General features: G+C 41.1%; 1 protein-coding gene across 1 annotated transcript in view; it reads left to right on the top strand.

Moving 5' to 3' along the window:
• LOC137165356 (disintegrin and metalloproteinase domain-containing protein 29-like) overlaps positions 1-16,044 on the top strand; it is an 89,962-nt gene that overhangs the window by 47,292 nt on the left and 26,626 nt on the right. Inside the window, exons 5-8 of the mRNA XM_067566634.1 lie at positions 1,247-1,336; positions 4,133-4,325; positions 9,803-9,908; positions 14,186-14,369. Coding sequence (XP_067422735.1) covers positions 1,247-1,336; positions 4,133-4,325; positions 9,803-9,908; positions 14,186-14,369 — 573 coding nt within the window. The remainder of the gene's footprint in view (positions 1-1,246; positions 1,337-4,132; positions 4,326-9,802; positions 9,909-14,185; positions 14,370-16,044) is intronic.

Below are 16,044 nucleotides of genomic sequence, written 5' to 3'. Positions count from 1 at the left end.
ACAATCTATCAAGGGACTGGAGGATTAAAGAAATACTTTTACATGCAGAATTTTTTTTATCTTACCCTGTCTATATAAGTCAGTCTTGAGCTTCTGAATTGTTTATAAATATACCTACTTATTGTGCTGTGACCTGTGTCTGATGTCACCTCTCAGCACCAACCCTTGGTGCCAGGTTACTAGGATGGCTTTGGGAGTCCCTCGCTTTCTCTTACAAAGCTCTGCACTGAAAAGCCCACCATGGTCTACTTATGTGAAAAGCTTCTGGGGCTAGGGGACATGAAGCTGAGTTCTCTTCAGCTTCTTCAGGTTTCCCTTCTCAGAGCTCTTCTAACCCTTCTTCACTTAGCCCTTCTCTAGGCAAGTCTAACCTATGACAACCCTATCAATACCCAGATCGCCCTCTTTCAAGATCCACTTTCCAACTGTCACCTTGACCAATCTCCTCCCGCCCCCAAGGTTCCACCCCATCTGGTGACGTCACCACTGGTGTTGGACATCAGTGCTAAAAGGCTCCTATTTTAAAACATTGCCTTGGCACCACTCCCATTTTGGCAACAAAGCCAGGAGAACTGATGCAGGAGCACAGGGGGTGCCCTTAAATTTTAGGACTCAGGGACTGTACTATCACCATACCTAATAGCACCTAATACCAGTCTCACTAACACAACCCTGCAAGCCAGTAAGTCCATTATAAATTCAGTGATAGGTTCACAAGTACATTTTGGCTTCTTTGTACTACTCTAGTGTACTAGTTAATATGCCTTTTAAAAGTTTACATTAAAATAAAACTATTTTATTTTGTTTGTACATATCCTAAAACCATTAGAAATATTACATATATCTATGGTACATGCGTGACCCACATCACTTTAATTTCTAGCACCTCACAATCTTTTCAATGTAAAACTAAGTGACTTGTCCAGGCTCCAGCAGAACAGGCAATTGAACCCAGTGTTTTTAGTCCCAGGTTGTTGCCCTAACCACTGGACCATGCTTCCCCTCTTGATGATAGTATTTTCTTTGGATTCTTTGTGTAGAAGAAATAGGTAATACTAATAATAATAATAGTTTTAAAAAATTTAATGTAATTCGAACTATGGTAAGAAATGAGAATTTGTCTCTCAAATTCACTGATCTTTGTTGCTTTTTGAAATAAAACAATAAGTGGTAAAAGCGGTGTTTGTTACAAATGAGTACCACAATGGATTTTTATGGAGAGGTGCTATTCATTTTGTACTTGAAGGTGTGCCTACGGAGTGGTTGTTGCCTATCCAATTGTACAATAAAGCCAGGTGCTGCTTGTATTTCTGGACTTTGCTGCAAGAAATGTCAGGTAAGAAAATCCTATAGTAGGTTTTGTATTTTATAGTAGACTGAATGTTTAAGTACTTTTAAAAATGTTTCAATAATGTTCAAATTAAATGTTTTATTTCACCTCAAATCAATTTTTTTTCGACTTTCAGCATTTTGACAAAAGCAAAGGAGGAGAAAATTACAAAATGCTGGGGGTTGAACTCCCTTATAACCTTTAGCTCAGTGGTTATGATCTTCTCCTGGAATCCTCATGTATGATTCCCCCCTTTGGGTGATGTGGAGATGTGATTTAAACTTGGGTCTCCTGTATTACAGAAGAGTGCCCTAGCCACTGAGGTATGGGATATTCTGGTGTCTGTCTTTCTTAACGTCTCCTGTTGAAGCTGTTCCACACATGACACATACACAATTCTTCATTGTCGCCTGATAAGGCCATAATGCCACCGCCTGTCACCACAGCCGATGACTTTAAACAATTCCAAGAGCTCTTCAAGAGGGTGACTCAGAGCCAAAAGATTCCCCTTGAGGAAGTATCTGAGAACCAGCATAAATTACCTCAGATACTTCAGACAACCTCCACTACCAAAATAGTGTCACCAATAAATGACACATTCTTGGAGCCAGCGGAAGTCGTGTGGCAGATACCAGCCACTGCCCCACCAACATGTAAAAAAGTCAATAGAATATACTACATTTCTGCTATAGGCATGGAACTTTTATTCACTAGCCCTCCTCCAAACTCCCTAGTGGTAGAGGCAGAGAATCAAGGAAAGCAAACCCAATATAAATCCACCCCACATGATAAGGAGTGGAAGAGACTTGATTTATTCAGCTGCAAAGTGTACTCTTCTTCAACTTTGCAGTTCAGGATAGTGAACTACAGTGTAGTAATAACAAAATACGATTATGACAACTATAATAAGTTTAGCAAATTCATCAATGACCTGCCAGAGGATAGAAGGGAACAATTCACAGCTATGATAACCGAGTGGTATCTTGTCTCCTGTACAGGATTGCAAGCATCCTTCAATGTCACTGACACAGCGGTACGAACAACTGCCACAGACATGTGCAGGCCATCATGGCTGAAATCATTGGGAATACCAAAAGCTCCATCAGGGTACATCTTGCAGCCATCAATTCATTCCACCACAAATCTAAGGGATGTCTTTATTTACACATCCCATTACCAAATGTTTCCTCACCAGTTTACAGAATATATACCCAGAAGTCCATAATCCCACTGCAACATAGGACTTAAACTTGGTACTAAAAATTCTTGAGACTTCCGTTCAAACCATTGGCTACATGCTCATTACTACATCTTGCCGTGAAAGTAGAATTTTTGGTCGCTATTACCTCAGGAAGACAACTAGGTGAAAAAGGAGGCCTCATGGCTCACCTCAACATGGCTAAAATAGAGTTATTCATCTCTTTCTCCCAACCCCCACGGTGTCCCTCCCACTACTTCCTTTCTAGATCACTGTGGACAACACTATCCTGTCTGTCCCTCAGGCCTGTAACCTGGGTGCCATCTTTGACTTGTACCTCTTTCTAGGACCCCACATCAGTTTGTAAACCTTGCCAATTCTCTCTCTATAGTATATCTAAGATACGGCCTTTCTTATCCAATCACACACCTAAAATTCATCCCAGCTCTCATCATTTCACAGCTCGATTACTGCAACATCCTTGTCTCTGGTCTTGACAAATGCAGTGTTTTCTCACTCATAACCTTTCTGAATGCTGCTGCAAAGATCATTTTCCTAGTCTGTTATTTTGACCATGTCACCCATCTCTTTGCGTCCCTCCGCTGGCTCCCTCTTCTCTATCACATTAAATATAAGCTATTTGTCTTCATTTTCAAGGCCTTTCATGGCCAATACCCATCATGTCATCTGTCATTTGCTATCGAGCGGTCAGTGCTCAACTCCAATCCACGCATGATGCCAGCCTCTATTGCCCACTTATTAAATTTTCAAACAAGTACTTTCATGCTTTCTCCCATGCTGCCCCCTATGCTTGGGAGGAGCGCTCCATAAACATTGATAAAACTAAGTAATTATCCTCCAAAACCCAACTCAAAATTTTTCTTTTCCTTAATGCCTACCAAAAAATTGCCAACAATTAGGCTGCTGGTGAGTTGAGACCACTGCCTATCAAGCTGTCCAATACTGTCAGATTGTTTCCTTGTATGCTCGCCCACCTGTCTGTATCCATCACTTGTCTTATACTTGGGTTCTGGCTCTTTGGGACAGGGATTGTATTCTTGTTCTGGGTTTGTACAGCACCAAGCACAATAGTCTGGGTCCTTGAATGTTGTTCCTAGGTGCTACAGATAGTAATAGTACTTCTAGTAAGTACTCATTGTGGAGAGGAAATTGATAGGTGGGTCCCATCCCCCTCTCCCCAGTGAATGACAAATCCAACTTCTGGGTAAGTGACCCCAACTCTAGCTTCAATAGATTCAACATGGAAAAAAAATGAGTAGAGGGGCAAAAACTACTTTTTCTTTTGTTGATTGTTATTGATTAAAAGCATGAAGAGTTTATCAACATTTGGGAGTGAAAAAGAACCACAAATATTTTTAATTCTGGAATTAGGGTGTACTCCTTAATAAACAGCACAAGGAGTATTTATGTTGCATCTTCCTCTTACCTGATCAGTGTTAAAATAAATGGCAAAGCTACTGCAGGTGGCTTTTTCATTCTTGTTACTCCTAAAACAAATATATTTTAAGAAGGTAAATAGCGGCTTGTGGAATAGGCCTCCAGAGAGAAATCACATCCAGTTCCTTGTTTTATTATTTTAACAGTTTCATAGACAAGGGAAAATATGCAGAGAAAGTATCGGAGAGTGTGATCTTCCCGAGTACTGCAATGGGACTTCAAACTGGTGCCCAGAGGATGTATTTAAAGAAGATGGAACTCCATGTCGTGACAATAACTGTTGTTTCCAAGGGAGATGTCGTAGCCACGAGAGACAGTGCAAAGCTATATTTGGCAAAGGCAAGACCTGCATTATTATTTACAAAAGCACACAGTAGAATCAATTAACTCTTAGGAAATTGGCCATTTCTTAAATGATTGCCATCTGGGGACTAGGTAACAGAATTTTTTGGGAAGCGGGATCTGCCACAAAGGAGGGAGAGTTAATGTGGCTGCTGGGTGTGGCTGCAGTTTTGGTGGACACTGCCTCATTTGTGCTGGAAATCTTCCCTTCTCCCTGAGCTTGTCCTGTCTAAACAGTGGAATTTTTATATCACACCTATATATTAGGATGGTTATTCTAGAACATCTATCACTGCAATATCTAAACAGTTTCACTGTGCCCTACTTCCCCTGCTGCTGGATCCTACACATTTCCTCAGCCCAGGAAGCCACAGAAGAGATTTGGTGTGGCTCCTAGCACACAAGGCAGCTGACTTTTGAGAACAGGTGGTTTGGGAAAGTTGGGAAAATACCTGCTTAAGTGGTTTGGGAGTCCTCTTTGGCTACAGAAGGTGCTACGAGAGACCTCATGAGATGGGGAAGCATTCACTTTAAAAAGGAAAGAGTGCTGAGACACCCAGAAAGAATATAATCGTTCTCAATATCATCTAGCTGCAATATTAGGAGCATTGCCAGCAGATAGAGGAAAGTGATTTTTCCCCTCTATTCCCCACATTTGAAGTACTGTGTCCAGTTTTGGCCCCCCACTTCAGAAAGAATGTGGACAAATTGGACAGAGTCCAGCAGAGGGAACAAAAATGATTAGGGGGCTGGAGCACATGACTTATGAGGAGAGGCTGAGAGAACTAGGCTTGTTTAGCCTGCAGAAGAGGAGAATGAGGGGGGATTTGATAGCAACCTTTAACTACCTGAAGGGGGGTTCCAGGAAGAATGGAACTAGGCTGTTCTCATTGGTGGTAGATGACAGAACTAGGAGCAATGATCTCTAGTTGTAGTGGGGGAAGTCTAGTCTGGATATTAGGAAAAGCTTTTTCACTAGGAGGGTGGTGAAGCCGTGGAATGGGTTACCTAGGGAAGTGTTGAAATCTCCATCCTTAGAGGTTTTTAAGGTACAGCTTGACAAAGCCTTGGCTGGGATGATTTAGTTGGGGTTGGTCCTGCTCTGAGCAGGGGGTTGGACTAGCTGACTTCCTGAGGTCCCTTCCACCCTACTCTTCTATGATTCTATTACATGCCCCATTAATTATCATTCCACCAAGTTTCTGTGATACCTATTATATCAATATCCTCATTTAATAATAAGGTCTCAAGTGAACCCATCTCAGTATTTAGACTTCTTCCAGTTATATACAAGCAGTAATGAAGTTTGTCAATATGCATTTGTCTACCTTCATGTGCTGTAATTGAATGGGACTCTTCTTCATTTGACTGTTTCTCTTCAGGTCTATCCTCTCCTCTTTACTAGGTATATAGAATATCCCCTTTTATAAATCCTCCTCTAAGGGATGTCTCTGTCCGAATGATGCAATCCTATGCATCTCTCATCTTTCCCTCAATCTTTAGTGTAAAAATTCATTTGATCTTTTTAATTTTACATGCCAGCAATTACTGCATATGGCTTCCTTGATTTTCACATAGACCCAATTCCAAAGACACTTGTGATAGAGGCTGCAGCCCAGAGGTCTGAGGGTTGTCAGATTCATTCCACATCCTCTGATAAGGAAGGAAAGATGATGGATATTCTGGATAGAAAAGATTTATTTCTGCTATGATTAGCAGAAAGAGTGGCTGTCAAGCTGTGATGACATGCTGATACCACCTGTGGGAATAGATGATGCTATTTATAAAATCACTCCCTGAAGATCAAAGGAAGTTGGCTGATGATCTCATTTCGGAAGAACAACTTGTTGCAAAAAACATGGTTTAAGGGCATTTGATGCCTCTGGCACTTTTGCCAGAGCAGTAGCTTCTGCCATAACTCTCAAATGACAACTTTAGATCATCTGGACGCCATCCAGAAACAAAGGCTAAAGTGTAGAATCTTCCCTTTAAAGTAGATAAATCATTTAGTAATAGGATGGATGAGAGTTTGAGAGCATGAAAAATACTAGGTTTACAGCCAGATCTTTGGGACTATAGCAACAGCCCAGAAGATGATTTGCATCCTCAGCATCAGCAAAGGAGATCTTTTAAATCCGGTGCAAAGAGTAAACAAACCCCAGTGTCAACATCTGGAACAGGCCTCTCAGGCCTCTTGTTTCATATGAGTCCTGAGAAGTGTTGAACAATTTTGAGACATTTCTTACCCACCTCATTTGAATACTCCCATGTCATTTCTATGACAGCTAGAGTGCTATAATCCCAGAGAGATGGATATTAGAAATAATACACAGAAGATACCCTATCTAATTTAGTTCTCTCCCTTCATCCATCCCAAGTCAGAATAATCGTTCATGTGAGCCTATTGAGAGCAGAAGATCTCTCTTAAGGAAGTAGGGATCATTGTACAGGGGAGTTCAATATGAATACATTTTATTCCAGGTACTTCCTAATCCCAAAGAAGGACTGAGGTCTTTGTCTTGTAATAGTAGCAAAGAAACTCAATTCCTTGACCCTGGTTTAACTAGGAGATATTCAATGATCTGAAACTCAAGAGTTCTACAAAAAGTGGAAACTAAGCCAAATTACAAAGGATGAATAACACAGGTATGTAGGGAAAAATGAGAAACCCCAAGGCACAAAATGAGATTAAACTAGCTAGAGATATAAAGGGTAACAAGAAAATATTCTACAAATATTTTAGAAGCAAGAGGAAGACTAAGGACATGGTAAGCCCATTACTCAATGGGGATGGGGGACAATAACAGAAATGTGGAAATGACAGAAGTGCTAAATGACTTTTGTTTCAGTTTTCACCTAAAAGGTTAGTAGCGATTGGACATTTAATATAGTGAATGCCAGTGAAAATGACATAGGATGTGAGGCTAAGATAGGGAAAGAACAAGTTAAAAATTACTTAGACAAGTTAGAATACTCAGGAGACTGACTGAGTAGATATCTAAGCCATTTGTGATTATTTTAAAAAAAGTCATGGAAGATGGGATAGATTCCAGAGGACTGGAAAAGGGCACATATAGTGCCCATCTATAAAAAGGTTAAAAAGGACAACCCAGGGAATTACAGACCCGTCAACTTAACTTCAATACTCAGAAAGATAATGGAGCAAATAATTAAGCAATCAGTTTGCAATCAGATTTTTTTTATCAGCACTTCATGTTCATCTAGTAGCTATATTGGTACACCACTCTCATAGATAACAAGTCTGTATTCACACACAACACAATTAAGATCTTCATAAAGGGTTCAGTAAATCCTCCTGCCAGGTAAAGATCCTTATCCAACATGGAACCTCCGGTAGCTAATTAAGCTTCCATTTGAGCCGATAGCCGAATGCTCTCTCTGATAACTCTACGTTAAAATAACGTTTATTATTGAATCATAAAAATGTAGGGCTGGAAGGGACCTAGAGAGGTCATCAAGTCCAGCCTCCTATGCTGAGTCAGGATCAAGTAAACCTAGGCCATCCCTGACAAGAGTTTGTCCAACCTAGTCTAAAAACCTCCAATGATTTGGATTCCACAGCCTTCCTTGGAAGCCTATTCCATAGCTTAACTAACCTTATAGTTAGAAAGATCTTTCCTAATATCTAATCTAAATCTTTCTTGCTGCAGAGAAAACCCATCATTGCAGCAAGTGAGATAGCCATAACAGCTGTGTAATTACTGGGGGTTGCTCTGTGCTGGAGTACACTAAATGCCTAAGGTACTAGCAGAATGTCTGTTGCACAGCAACTCAGAAGCAAGTGCTGTAGATGCTTCAGCAGCTAAGCCTTGTAGATGGTAGCCATGGTAGATCTCAATAATCACTTGACCCTATAGTTAAATGAAATGTGCTAGGGTTGCCAGGAAGGAGAAAGTTTTCAAATACCTTGGAATAGAGGCTTAACAGTTACAGTTCAAAGTTCGCAATAGGGGGTTTCATTTTGGGCCTTGGGGCAGTCCAACTGAAAGTCAGGGCTCTTCAGGACTAGTGCCTGGGGTGCCTTCTCCAGTCTAGTTTCTGTTGAAGTAAATAGGCTCTTGCAGGTTTCCAGGCCAGGCTCAGTTTTTCTCACTGGGGCTCTCTGCACTGGCTTCCTGCCATTGCCCCATAAGTCTCACACAGACCCGCACCCAGCTGCAACATTCAGCAGTCACAGCCTGTTCCACACATGGCTCTGCATACAGTTTCTGGCATTTCTTCTTTGCAGCTCCTCACTTGTCATGTGGCTGCTGCTTTTCAAAGAGAGCCCAGTCACTTCCTGTTTCAGGATCTTTCCCCTCCTGGCCAGAGGAAAGGAAAATTCAGTGTGAACGTTTGGTTGGGTTTGTAGTCTCTTGCTTATCCAATCCAATCCATCAAATCTGCTAGAAGAGTGCGGGCATTACAGGTCCTCCCAGCTGACCCATCATTCACTGTTTTCCATAAGGTCAGAGGAGGTTCAACATCCTCATCCCTAATGTGATGACTTAATTTTATTTATTTGTCAATTTACTCAGCAGTATTCTTTTCCAAGGCCAAAGATGTGCAGGAGAAAACATGCTTCTTAGTTTAGGTGCAAAAACGTCTGTAGCTTATTATTTCAATAGGGCTAAATGGTTCAGACAGTGCCATAATGGATTCATTTCCTTTCCTGTTAACGAAGAAAGACAAGAGCTTAAGTCTCATATACTCTCAAAATTGGTTAGGCTATGCTTTCATGAGACCTGCATTTTAGTATCAGACCCTGTTCTGGAGAGAATTCGGTCATATGCCACTAGGGCCAAGGAAGCTTCAGTGGTATGCCTCAGACATATTCCTTCTTCCACAGATCTGTACACCTACAACACTGAGGTCTTTGCAAGCATTTTAGAAAACTCTATTCTTTGGACTTGGCATCCACATTGGATACACAATTTGCCAGGGCTGTACTTCAGTTTCTTCCTAATTATAGAACCCACCTTTATCTCAAGGGAGTATTGTTTGTCGAATGAGTAGGAATCTTCAGAGGATATTCAAAGAAGAAATAGAGGTTATCAACCTTTAACCAGAATTTTTCAAAATGTACTCTGCATATTCATGCTCTGCACTTGCCCTCCCTCTTCCTTGTAGTCCTAAATGCAACCTGGGAATTGGAGGTGGTGGAGGAAGTCACTGAGATGAGTGAAATGCCATGCTTTGTTCTATAGCTTCGCCCTCAGAAAATTCAGGAACACTGAGGGCAGGGGTAAGAGAGGGTGTGAGAGTGCTCCAACAGGCACTGCTCCCTAAAGGTTCCACCATCACATCTGCAGCAGGGGTGGCTCCCATCAGTGTCAATATGCAGAGTTCATCTCAAAGAACTCTGATTACAAGTGAACAACCTCAGTTTCCCTTTAATCCCTTGAAATGATTGGAGGACTTACGTACTTTATTTTGGTTTTGTCATTTACCTTGTGCCTTTTTCCTCCTTGCAGGAGCACATCTGGCGCCAATGAGTTGTTTTGAAGCACTGAACACTAAAGGTGACCGGTGTGGCAACTGTGGTGGGGATGGACTTACTTACAAGAAGTGTCAACAGAAGTAAGTTATATATATATATTGACATCTCTTATCTACTGGAAAATGTACTAAAAAGAAACCCTTATTTTAAGAAATAGTGTAGAAAAATAAATCATAGACAAGTGATCGGGATGCAGAGAAGCATCTCCAGTCTCCAGAAATTTTGTTTGTTCTCACTCCCCGTGTGTTTGATGATGAGGGTGGGTTGTTTTTTTAAGGGTAATTCTACATATTATTCTGTGCAGCTCAGGCAGTGGCAAACATGGTCATAACTCTTGTGGTTTCATGCAACCTCAGGAAGCTGGTACACAGTTGAAAAGATTAGCTGGTGGTCTTCTCAGCTCTGCTATTTTGTGTTGAATTACTTGTTGATGACTAGAGATTTCTTACTTTTAGATGCTGAATCTTAGATGTTGCTTGTTGGTGGACTCTTACACCTTGATGGTCAGTCAGGAGAGTGAAGGAAGCACAGGCTTCTTTGGCAGTCATGGTAACATTGCAAGGCCAGAGGCCTACAGTCAAGGGCCACAGCAGCAGCCATTGCAGGCAAGCAACCCATAGTTTGAAGCCAACAAGCCAGCAGCAAGGCTTTTTTTCTTTCCTTCAGTTTTTGAAGATGGTGGCTGGGGGGTTCCTCCCCCTTAGAACTTCTCCTTGGAACTCCCTTGGCAAATCAGAGTGGGACACTCTCCTTTTGAGGTCACTGGCATCACCCAGTGGAGTTTGATTAGGTCAGATTTATTTAAACCAAGAACCTCCCCATTCTGGTAATTTCAGGTTCAGAAAGTCCACTGATTGAGAAACTTATCCAGTGAATAGGTCCAAAGGTATTTTGAAAAATTTGAAGTCATAGGTCAATCCACAGACACTATCTCAAATGCCCTAAAAAGGCCCAACTCAAATAAATAAAATGATGCAAAGGTAGCAAAAAGTTGAAATTGAAATAATAAGAAAACACCAATTATACACACAGTAAGGCATGTATAAATTGCACAGTTCCTTATTCTAAAGACAGAGGCTTATAATTTCCCCTTTATATTTTGGTATTCAGTGGCTCAACTTTGAGCAGCATTTTTTAATACAAAATCTGAGTGAAAGGTTAGATTTTAATTCATTGAGTAACCAGATCTTTTCCTCCTAAATCATAATTTTGGAGGTTCAATTTTTAATCACTGGTCTACTTGCCTCACACTTCTGATTCTATATAAATGGAGACTGGATAATTGATCCTGCCAAGTTTCCCTGTCTATCAAGAAATGTTAATAATTAATTTTTGTCTTGGTCTGTCTGGCTTTGCCTTTGTTTCATTTGTTGACTATTTCCCCTTAATCTGTTGCTTTCTGTAGGATTAGTTTAGTGGTGGCAGGGTTCTGCCTAGTGAAGTGTCCTTTTTACTTTGTGTCACTCATTCAGAGGAGCACTAGATGGAGATGTGGTCCTCAAGCTGCAGTGCATCCTGCCTCCTTAATTTTTAGCTGGCAAGTAACATACGACCTATTTCACCTGCAGACTGAGTGCAATTTCCTGCCACATAGGTGCACTCTGGCTTCAGGGTATCCATCTTTCTTCTTAACTGCTAGGAAGTTAGTGTCATGGTTACAGGGCTATCTGATCCTTTTATCTGTGGGATGGAAAGGGGGTTGTGTGCCAAGTAATTTTATCTCCAAAATTACTACAATTATTTAGAGAGACAAGGTGAGTGAAGTAATATATTTTATTGGACCAACTTCTGTTGGTGAGATCAAAAAGCTTTCAAAAAGAAAAGCTCTGTATAGTTCCAAAGTTTGTCTCTTTCATCAACAGAAGTTGGTCCAATAAAAGATATTATCTTACCCACTTTGTCTCTCTCATATTCAGGGACCAACATGGCTACAATACTGCAAACAAAATAAATGTATTTTGTCTAGAGAAACAAGAAATGGTAGTCCAGGTTTTACTAATTGTTTCTCTCACTGCCAACTCAGAGATGTGATGCCCACTATTTTAGTCACAGGGGTTCTTTTAGGGCACACCATGGGTAAAAACAAGCAAAATAATCATAATTGTTAACCAGGGCTTTTTTATTAAAGAAAAATAAACAAAATGACAAATGATAGAACACAAGTGAAAACCAATGTGTTGTATGTTTGGATTTAATAAGTCATGAGGTCAAATAAATAAAACTTCAATTGAGTTAGTTAAGAAAGACAATCAAGCAAAACTCTATGCAGCACTATACAGAATACAGAAAAGGAAACTTACATACCAATTCTGAGACTGGAGAAGTGAGGCAGCCTACTTGAGTTCACATCTGACTAACTCCCTAAATCTCACCTCTTATATACTGTTCAGAACAAAGAAAAAGTCTCTTTCAAGCTTGATCTCATATTGAATCAATAAGTCAATGATATTTGTAATTAATTTATCACTTCTAGCACCATCTCTGACCGCAGTTAGCGTTTAATGCTTAGACATGAATCCATATGTTACTGTTCTGCTGGTACATTGATTATAGAACATACCTTACATGTTCCTTCTCTATTTTGTCAGTTACTAAGTTTCAGTTACAGAACATTTATGAGCATCCATTTGCAATTACATCATTCTGTTATTACAGCATATATATATATATAATAACAGGTATCTCTTTATATACTGTGTGTGTTTACAGAAAAGAGACAAAGAAAATGAACTATTGACCATGGTATTTGGTTTACATAATTGATAATCTAAAAACATTTGTTCAACCATCCACTGTTTTATCAGTTACAAAAGAGATCTATCACCAAGTCATTAAGACAGAAATAATCTGTTAGAGTAATTCCTGATGAATTAAAAAATCCTTCAATAGATTATATTCTCAATTACAGAAAACAGTTGTCCCACATAAATTAAAAATAGTTCCTTTCTGGACATTTTCATAAGGGTTCCTTAGAGAACAAATAATAACATGCTACCATCCAGCTAAAATTCAGTTTATGGATATCACACACATTAGGATCTGCTAAAGTTCAGAGCAAACAACAATGGATAATAAAGTACAGGACTACTAAAAGAAAGACATTAATTTATCCCAGCGGTTCTCAACCGGTGGTACGCATACCACCGGTGGTACTTGGAAGAAGGCTAGGTGGTACGCGAGCCGTACCGTGCCGCCGAATCTTCCGCCGAAAGTCCCCGTCCCCCCTCCCCCCGCCACCGCTGAATGTCCCACCCACCCCCGCGAAACCCTGCCGCCGAAAAGGGGCAAATGGTGGCAGGGTTTCGGCGGAGGGCATTGTTCCCCCTATGCAACCCCGCCGCCACCAAACAAAATCTTGGTACTTTAATATTTTATCCAAAACAAAATCTTCTTTAACATTAGAGTTTAGCCAGAACCTTTGACAGAGGTTTGGACTAGATGACCTCCTGCGGTCCCTTCCAATCCTAATCTTCTATGATTCTAAATCTCCCTAGCTGCAAATTAAGCCCATTACTTCTTGTCTTACCTTCTGTGGGCATGGAGAACAGTTGATCACTGTCCTATTTATCATAGCCCTTAACATTTAGGCAGTCTTTTTTCAGGTCCCCTGCTCAGTCTTCTTTTCTCAGCACTAAACATACTGTTATTTTAATCTATCCTCATAAATCATCTTTTCTAAACCTATTGTCATTTTTGTTGCTTTCTTCTGGACTCTTCAATTTTTCTACATCTTTTTGAAAGTGTGGCTTCTGAAACGGGACACACACTGTAGGCGAGGCCTCAGCAATACCGAATCAAATGGAAGAATTACCTCCCGTGTCTTAAATACAACTCTCTTGTTAATACACCCCAGAACTATATTAGCCTTTTTCTTGTTGTATTATATTATTTCCTACCATGATGATTTGATCCCTCAGATTTAAAACAGGACAACCATGATAGAGCCAGTGAGAACTCTGATGATAGAAACAAGAAACTCTTACTTATTTTCATACATACATACCATAGCACTTTACAGAGGAGCGTAGTAGGGCTAGTGATAGCACAATAGACTTACAGTATGGGATCAAATTCAGGACACAAGTTCAATTCCTTATTCCTAAGCATCAGGCTGGGAGTACTACAGAAGCAGCATGTCGCATGGCTCTGCTCTCACCTCACTACCTGCTGCAAAATTGTTGAGCCCTGATTGAACTGAACACAGCGGGGTTAGCATTAGTGGGATTAGCATGACACACAGTGAATGTGTGTAGAGAAGGATTTATGGGAGAGACTTCGCATCTTCAGCTCTCGCACAGAGTTCTTCAAATGTTGCATAAACCTTTAAGCAACTGCTTTTGTTGTTTTTTTCTTTCAGAGATGTCCTGTGTGGAAGACTGCAGTGTGTTAATGTTAAAAAAATACCTCGAACAAAAAATATTGGGTCCATAGTTCAAACTCCAGTTGATAATATCTTGTGTTGGGGTACAGAATTTCATACTGGGAAGGACATGGTGGATGTTGGCTCAGTGGGAGATGGAACAGCATGTGGTGATAACAAGGTACTGTAGTAAATATAGTTAGATTTAACAATGGAGTGTAACAGAAATTAAATGGGGAGGAAGATCTTGAACTCCCATTCCCCTATCCAGGTTTCTTTCCCTCCCCTTATCTAAAAAGTGATCCCTTTAATGAGAGCCTGTTCTCACTCACAAATACCTGAGGAAGACCAGCTTAACATTTTACAAAGAGCAGCAGATGCTTTTTTCCCTTTTATAGAGTAGATGGAGAAGTGGTCAGTAGGGGTCAGTGTCACAGTTCTGGGGTTCACTGTACTTTTGAAAATTACACCTAAGGGCCTAAATACCTTTAAAAATCTGTCCCTAGATGTCGTCTTCCCTCCAGTTGCTAAACTCTCTAAATCCATCATCATTTGCTCAGTATATGCCAGAATGTGACTAAAAAGACAGGTAGTGAGTGGCTCTGTGGGTGCTCCACTTCAGGTGTGCATGTGCCTATGATCAGAGATTTTCAGTAGCAGTAACAGTTCGGCCCACACATGTGCTGCAGACATCGTCATGCCCCATACTGAGGCTGTGTAGAGTTGCATGAGCAAACCACTCTCAGTTCCTTCTCAGCCACCTTGGTGTCACGATCCTAAATTTCTGTATTTTCACAAATGTGTTAGGAGCCTGAGATCTAAAATCTGTCTCCATTCCTCATTCTTTTTGGGGACTAGAAAATACTTGGAATGAATCCCTTTCTCCTGTGCTGCATTGGAACTGGTTCTATGGCTTCTAAGCATAAAAAGGAAATGACTTCCTGTCTTAGCAAGCATTGATGGGTCCCTGAAAAGAGAAGGGGGATGGAATGGAAGTGAAATGGATGGAGTAACCCAATGTTACAACCTCCAGTACCCTTTTGTCGGATGTAACCTGCTCCCATGAAGGTTGGAAATGTAAGAGATGATCTCCAAAAGGGAGAGAGATAGGTAAAGTGCTGCAGCTGTAGATTCATGAAGAGACCCTAGACTGAACCATCAAAATTGTCTTTTCAATGATGAAGATGGTTGAGTGGTGGAAGAAGTAATAGTTGGAGACCTTTCTTTGACCTTTTGGCCTCTTCTTGGGTGGGTCAGTAGATCTCTGGAAGCCAGAAAACCAGATGAGGTGGGAACACTACATTCTTTGGAACCTACTAAACTTTCATTAGTTTACAGGTATATAAATACCGAGAGACCTTAAGGTGGCCCTCAGGTTCTTCAAGGTATTCTGACGGGGCCAGCCCTGACGGCTATAGGAGGGTGCTGGAAGGCATATATATCAGCCCCAGGCTTAGCAAATCTTTGTTCCCTGGGTGATCCAGCTGTAACAGCCACTCCAGGGCAATTAGGCCAATCAGGCCAGCTGCGGCCACTCCAGGACAATTAGGCCAATTATGCCAATCAGGCCAGCTGGGGCCAATCAAGGAACTTGCCCCAGCAGTTAAAAGCCTCCCAGTCAGGCAGATGGGGGCAGCTGAGAGGGTCCTTGAGTAGAGCTGCTACAAGGTGTGGAGTCAGTAGAGGAGCGGAGCGGAGCGGAGCTGCTGCAAGGTGTGGAGACCGGAGGAGAACCTGAAGGAGAGCCACAAGCCAGGGGGGGCTACAGAAGAGCAACCCAGGGAAGGTAGTAGCCCCTTGGACTAAGCTGTTTGAAGCTACTCCTCTTAGGGTCCCTGGGTCGGGGCCTGGGGTAG

The sequence above is a fragment of the Emydura macquarii genome, unplaced genomic scaffold (assembly GCF_026122565.2).
Source record: "Emydura macquarii macquarii isolate MOO-44397 ecotype Brisbane River unplaced genomic scaffold, CSIRO-AGI_Emac_v2 contig_38, whole genome shotgun sequence".
Classification (NCBI taxonomy): domain Eukaryota; kingdom Metazoa; phylum Chordata; order Testudines; family Chelidae; genus Emydura; species Emydura macquarii.
This window is presented reverse-complemented; position numbering and strand designations above follow the sequence as displayed.